Source organism: Manis pentadactyla, chromosome X (genome assembly GCF_030020395.1).
Source record: "Manis pentadactyla isolate mManPen7 chromosome X, mManPen7.hap1, whole genome shotgun sequence".
Lineage (NCBI taxonomy): Eukaryota > Metazoa > Chordata > Mammalia > Pholidota > Manidae > Manis > Manis pentadactyla.
Window position 1 is genome coordinate 21,527,212 of NC_080038.1, and position 7,433 is coordinate 21,534,644.

General features: G+C 42.8%; 1 protein-coding gene across 1 annotated transcript; it reads left to right on the forward strand.

Moving 5' to 3' along the window:
* The first annotated feature begins 1,012 nt into the window (after nucleotides 1-1,012).
* LOC118926190 (melanoma-associated antigen B5-like) lies at nucleotides 1,013-2,050 on the forward strand. Its single transcript, XM_036912762.2, has one exon. It carries the CDS (start codon nucleotides 1,013-1,015, stop codon nucleotides 2,048-2,050), a length of 1,038 nt encoding a protein of 345 aa, XP_036768657.2.
* Nucleotides 2,051-7,433: the final 5,383 nt, after the last annotated feature.

Below are 7,433 nucleotides of genomic sequence, written 5' to 3' on the forward strand. Positions count from 1 at the left end.
GGCCGGGTGGTGGGGGGACTGTGTTTAAAGCGGAAGGTTTATCCTCTGAAAATGGACGATTTCAGGCCTTTCTAGGAGTTTAGGTGAGGACCATGATGTCTGAGGAGAACACACAAAATGAGGGTACACGGAATCCATCCCCTGTTCTCAGCCCTGGAGACCATGGGCGGGAGGGTCTAGGGGCAGGCCACGACACACATATCCTTCTGGGGGTTCTGAGGAGATGACGAGTCCCAGGCTATGCCTTGGGGAAAGATTGAGGGACAGTCCACCATTGAACAGATCACAAAACATTCTGAGTCCCACCTCTGCACTCAGAACGTGAAGGCTTAGGCCAGGTCTGTCAGGCTGAGGCTCAACTTCACTTATTTCCATTAAATGTAAGGGAGGAAAGATATTTTGTGTGAGGGTGCTGCCAGCAGGCGGCCAACGGGAGGTGTACCAGGAAGTACCGCCTGACCAAGCACCCTACACGAGAACTGCGGACCCGAGCAGCTCTTGAAGGAGAGTGCTCCACCTAACTCTCAGGTGGGTATCCCCCGACTGGGATAGGGGCTAAGGGACCCCTTCTTTTGCTCCTCTTGGTTCTCCGGGAGGTGTTGGCGTTGGGGCACCTTTACAATAGCAGAATAGAGGGGGCCTAGGACTTGCCAATAGCTGACATTACAATCTTATTGTGAACTGAAAACACCCCCACACCCAAGAACAGAGGCTCCCCACTGGCAGCCTCTGCTGTCACCTCAGTGTACCCCAGATGGAACTAGCAAGCTGTCATCTCAGGTTTCCTCTGAGGTCCTCTGTGAGGTTCTCAGGGAGCAGGATGACCAGAACAGGAGCCCTGTGGGGACCTAGAGTAGAGCCCCACGGAAACTTGCAGAGGTGGCCTTGGTTAGAGCCAAGGTGATCTCCCAGCTGAAGGTGCTCACATCCTCGCACCTTCCCTCCCCCAGGTATCCTTACCTGCTCACAGCCTGCCAGACTCCTGCCTTCTGTCCTTGACCAGAGAGTCATCATGCCTCAGCGTCGGAAGAGTAAGCGCCAGGGCCGCCAGACACAGCACCAGGCCCAGGGTGAGACCCAGAGTCGTGGGCATGCTCAGGCCACAGCAGCAGCAGCAGCAGCAGCAGCAGCAGAGCCCACTCCCTCCTCGTTTCCTCAGTGTGAAGATCTTATCCAGAGTCTGCCTGATGTTGAGCCACGTAGCACTGGCCAGCAGCCTCAGGAAGCACCACCTGTCACCACTGCATCTACTCACACTACATCTGATGAAGCTTCTGACGACGAAGATCAGGATAAGCCAAGGATTCCTGAGGTTCCACTGAACACTGAAGGCTCACGCAAAGTTTATTTTGTCAGGAACATTATTAACCTGTTGGAGCACTTCCTTGTGAAGAAGTATAAACTGAAGCAGCCTATGCTGAAGGAAGACATGCTGCAGGTTATTGGTGAAGAGTACAAATACCAATTTCCTGAGATCCTCAAGAAAACTGCTAAGCGCATTGAGAGCCTCTTTGCTCTTGACTTGAAGGAAGGTGACTCACCTAGACCATCATATGACTTGGTCAGCAAACTGAAGCTCCCCAACAATGGGAGGGTGCGTCCTGGAAGGGGCTTTCCAAAGACGGGTCTCGTGATGCGTGTTCTGGGTATCATCCTCTTGAAGGACAACTGTGCTACTGAGGAAGACATGTGGAAACACCTGAGGGGGATGAGTGTATATCCTGGGAGGAGGCACTTCTTCTACGGGGAACCCAAGAAGCTCATCACCCAAACTTTGGTGAGACTCAAGTACCTGGAGTGCCGCCACGTGGCTGGCAGTGATCCCCCTCGCTGTGAGTTTCTGTGGGGCCCCAAAGCCCATGCTGAAACCAGCAGGATGAAAATCCTGGAATTTATAGCGAACACCAAGAAAGAAATTCCCCGTGCTTTCCCATCCTTTTGTGAAGAAGCTCTGCAAGATGAGGAAGAAAAAGCCCAAGTCAGAGCTGCAGCCAACCTTGGCACCACTGGCCATGCCCAGAAGGGTCTCCCCAGCTCTACTGAAGTCTGAGAATTTGGTCCTACAGACCAAATACAACGTCACATCATGATAGGGATTATATTCTTAGAAATGCAAAAGAATCCCATAGTAAAATAGTTGGGTAATGGAATAGAAAAAAAAGTAAACATGAGCAATGTTAGCTTACCTGTTCATTTTAGTCTTCAGTTTCATAAAATAAAGTGATCTATACTTTGCTTTTCATAGCTTATTCAGTAAAGAAGAAAATAAATCTTAATTAATTAGATGTCATGTTGACTGGTTCTTTTATTCACCATACATTGAGTATCTGCTCTTTAGAAGACTCTCTTACTATTGGGCATGCTAAGATAAAGAAAATCCAGCCTCTACTCAAAGAATTTTAGAGCTTTTGAGCGCATGCATCCAAGTTAAGATGTTGAAATACCCTCAATGAACTACAGGTAAAGTAAAAAGAAGAGGGAATTTCTTATAAGAGCAGTTAAGTGGGAATTTCTGGAGCAAGGCAGTTCAGGACTGTCGGAAACTGTAAGTCCTCAGTAGGATGTAATTTTACTTTACACTGTGTGGTGGGCTAGTTCAAGTTGAGGAACTGGTGAGTAGATGCCCACCTTCCGGCGCTATGCTTTGGAGTTAAACAAAACCCCATTTGTCTGCTTGGGTTACTATTACAAAATACAAAGGATTGGGTGACTTAAACAACTGACATTTATGCTTTAACAGCGACAGACACTGGGAAGTCCACAATCGAATGTGACAATGGACTCAGTTTCTGGTGAGACTTTTCTTCCTGGCTTGCAGTGTCCACCTTCTCCCTGTGTCCACACACAGCACAGAGAGAGGGGCTTCTGGCCTCTCTTGCTACTCTTAGAAGAACACTAACTGTATCATGGGCACCTCATTTTCATTACCTCACCTAAATCTAGTTACCTCCCAAATACCAGCACACTTGGGGTTAGGGCACCAACATACCAATTTTGGTGACGGATACAAACATTCAGTCTGCAATGGAAAACTGCAGCTTTGATTACTTTGGGATTGTGGGTAAACCACAAAGAAATCGCCACCTAGGGCAAGAAAGGAGGGTGTCCATTGCCCTTGTTCCAGTGCGGAGGAACACAGTGTTCACCTGCAAACCAGGTGTTTGTGCACATTATCTACAGGGAGTTTCTGAGAAATAAAGGTGATACTGCCATGAGGCGAGATGCCAAGAAGCCACTGTGCTGGCACTATTTGCCCAGAGCTAGGAGAGCCAAAGCCTGCTGCATTAAAAGGGCATTTTAATTAGAATATCTCAAATGTAATTTGGCAAGCTCCAAGGGAGTGCTATCTTTGTGGAGCGGGGAGCAAATATAAATAGAGGTCATTGGGAAGGAAGGGTGCCTGGGGGGATGGGAGGACTTATATCTTGACACAAATTCTTGGAGTCTGATTTGTATCTAGCTGGGGAAAAAATTCCACACCTGAATTAAATGACAGATGCTCTAAAGGGAAAAATTACTTCGTTTTACTAGTTAGGGAGAGTTTTTGGTTGATTCAGTATTCTTTGTGCAAGAATATTGCACGTTCACTGAAAATTCCTGGATTAAAAAAACATTCCAAGGGAGGTGGGTGGTATGACCTAGGATCAAAATAATAATATGAAGTGCCATTCTTTAAATGTTAGGGAGTATTCGCTGGTCATCTCCCATGTGGTTTATATATACTGTACACATTGCAACAGTACTATAAAACAGGGCTTACCACACCCACCTGGAAGATGAGGAACTTGCAGTTTTCTCAACTTTACAAGACTGGTTGGTAGCAGAGCTGGGATTAGACCCCTGGCCTGAGTTTGTCTAGCGGCCACACTGTTCAATGCCTCTCACCCCGAGGCAGACCTTGGGTCTCTAAAATCACTTCTGTTTTCGCTATTCCAAAACATATCTCAGGCAATAAGAAGGCACTTTAGCCGAAGTACTGAAAGGAGGTCTATTGAAGGGATGGCAAATATGAGAATAAATCAAAATGTGGAGATTGTCCTTGGGTTCTATTTTCCTGGGATCTTCCTGAGAGTGAATTCTGCCCAGGAGCTGGTACATTGCCGAGCTTCAGCTCTTCCCATCATTACAGCGCCTTTTCCTTAGGATTTCCCCAGTGTGCCTACCTTCGAACCCCAGAACCTGACTGGCCAGCCAGCTCTTCCCTGTGGCTGCCTCTGAAGGCTGCACTCTGGTCTCAGTGCAGCAGACAGCCCATGTCACCTGCTTGTCCCCGACTTAAAACACCCCGGCCCCCTGGTGGTCCCTTCCTCCACCGCGGATATATAGCGTCTTTATGTCTGTCTATGTGGTAATTTGGAGATCTTCCTTTCTCTCTCTCTTATTTTTAAAACGTTGTTCCTTCTAATAGGTGGTTTAAATAGCTTCTCATTGTAAGTTTATGAATCATCTTTACACATTTATTAATGGGCGTCGAGTTTACACTTAGGAGCTTTTAAACATTGTGAATCAAATTCGGAAACCTTCCCACTTATTTTTGGTCCAGAACAGGATGACATGGCACTGTCACAGGTGTTAACTTTGGAAAGGTGGAATAACTCACTAGTAAAATTGTTGCGATCAAAAAACAGAGCAGAACAAAATGAAAAGATTGTCGATTCCTGTTTTCCTTATCTTTTTCAGTCTGTCGTTCAGTAAAATTAAATGGCATACCTGGATTTGCTTAGCTTACTTAAGAATTATGGAGAAATTCAATCTCAATAATTAGTTAATATGCTCATTCGCTCATTTATTCCCTTTAAATTAATTGGACATCTGCTTTTTCCAATAGTCTGTGCTATTGCTGGAGACATTCGGATTTCTGTCTGTAGGAGCAGTAATCTTATAAGGAAGATGTTAAGATACTATGGTAACCCAGAGGGACAATTAAAAGGAAAGAGGGAGCGTGTTGGGGTCCAGATGACTACAGTGAAGTGACAGTACAGCATACATGCTCCAGGTCGGCTTGAGGAACTGCAAGTTCTTAGGTGAAACTGCAGTTAAGTTTAGCTATGTAAGGTAAGGCTGAGCGAGTGAGGATCTTCATAGAGCGTGTCTCAGAGGTGAGAGACTTAAGCTTGTCGTGCCAAATGGCTTTTGAATCCTGGATAAACTAGAAAACTTCCACTGGTAGAGCTAAGGCAGCTTTCTGTGCCCTTTTCCATTGCATTTGAACACTGTTTACCAAATAATTGTGGTATCTATGCCCCCCAAAAACTTGCACAATTTTTATTTTGGAATAAAAAAGTTGTATTTTTATTTCATTTAGTTCCAAATATTTTGTTAAATTTTTCTTAAGATTTCTTCTTCTACTCATGTTTTTGGAGTGTTATCTTTAATCTCCAAGCTTTGGGTGTTTTCCAGTTATTTTTCTTTTGCTGATTTCAAGGTTAATTCCATTATTTCTGAGATGGATATTCTATGATTTCTATTCTTTTATATTTAAGATGTGTTTTACGGCCCAGAATGTAGTGGATCTTGGTGAATGCTCCAAGTGAGCTTGAAGCAAAGTATATTCCGCTGTTCTAAGAAGTAGTCTGTAGATGTCAATCAGATTCAGTTGACTGATGATCTTGCTGAGTTCGACTATGTTCTTACTGATTTTCTGCCTGCTGTATCTGTCCATTTCTGATTGAGGGGCATGCAAGTCTCCAACTCTAATGGTGGCTTCATCTGTTTCCTCCTACGGTTCTATCAATTTTTGCCTCACATGTTCTGATGCTGTTGTTAGGTGCATTGCTATGTCTTCTTGTAGATTTGACCCTTTCTTCATTATGTAATGCCCTTCTTTATCCCTTATTACTTTCTTTGCTCTGAACCCTGATGTGAATACAGTTACTCTTACTTTCTTTTGGTTAATCTTAGCCTGGTATATCTTTTTCCATCCTTTTACTTTTAATCTATAGGTATGTTTATGTTTTGAGTGGGTTTCTTATAAACGACATATAGATGAGATTTATTTTTTGATCCATGCTGACAATCTTTTGTTTTCATACTCTTGATATCCAAAAGAATTTTTGATACACTTGAATTAATATCTATCATATTTGTTACTGCTTTCTATTTGTTAATCTTTTAAAGTTTTCTCACGTGCTTTTTTTGTCTTTTGTAATTTTTAGGTTAAGTAGCTTGACTGCAGGAAATCATTCCATAATATATATATGCAAAACATTTCATTGCACACCTTAACTATATACAATGTTTACTTGCCATTCATATCTCAATAAAACTAGGAAAATAAGTTGAACATTTTATGTGATTCTATTTCCTCTCCTTTTATCAATATCCATTTTTTTCCCCTTTTTGCAGTGCTTGCACTAGTGTTTGCAGTGTACATTCACAACTAATCCAAGTTCATCTGATGACTTCACTGATAATACAAATAGGTTATAATCACAAAGTATTCCTAATTCCTCCCTCCTGTCCCTTCTATCATTTCTGTCATTCATTTCACTTACACATAAGCCATAATCATCTATTACATTGTTATTATTTTGAATAAATTAGTATCTTTTAGATCAGTTAAGAATAAGTAAATAAGTATTTTGCCTTCACTTATCTCTTCTCTGAATGCCCTTCTTTTCTTTTATGGACTCTGTATCATTTTTCTTTCTTTTGAAGGACTTCTTTTTAACATTTCTTGCATGGTTAAATTTACTGATAACAAATTCCCTTAATTTTTGTTTTTCTGAGAAAAGTATTTCTCCTTTTTTGAAGGACAATTTTGTAAGATACAGAATTTTAGACTGGTGGATTTTTTTCTCTCAACAGTTTAAATATTTCATGACAACATTTAAATATTGCTTGTTTCTGTGATTTCTGAGGCCTAGTCATGTGCAATTCTTATCTTTCCTCCTCTATAGGTAGGTTGCTTTTCCTTTGACTTCTTTCAAAATTTTTCTTTATCTTTGTTTTTTTGCAGTTTGAGTTTCATATACTAGAACATGTGGGTTTTTCCCTCACTACCAAGCAATTCTCCAATACTCAGTGGACACTGACTGGGTGTCCTTCAGGTTTAACTCAATCCTGACACCATCTACCTGGAGAATGCGTCAGGTCCTCCAGGCTAAGGGCTCAGTCTCCCAAGCCTGCCTCCACGTCACATGCCAGTCACGAGACCCAGGAAGTGACTATAGCAAGGAGCAACCTATACTTCTGACTTACTGGCTGCAAAGTTCACAAGTGATTGTCAGTCCATCCCCCTCCTTAAACTGGAAAGGCTGTATGGGACTGGAGTTGTTTACTTCCCTTCCTCCACATGGAAGGATAGAAAAGGCTAGAGCTAAGTATTTCCTTTCTCCCACTTAGCTGAACTGTGATCAAAGTCTAATTTAGGCTCTGGTAATAAGCTTCTCCTGAAGACAGGCCTCATTAAGAGGAATGGAATGCTCTGGAAT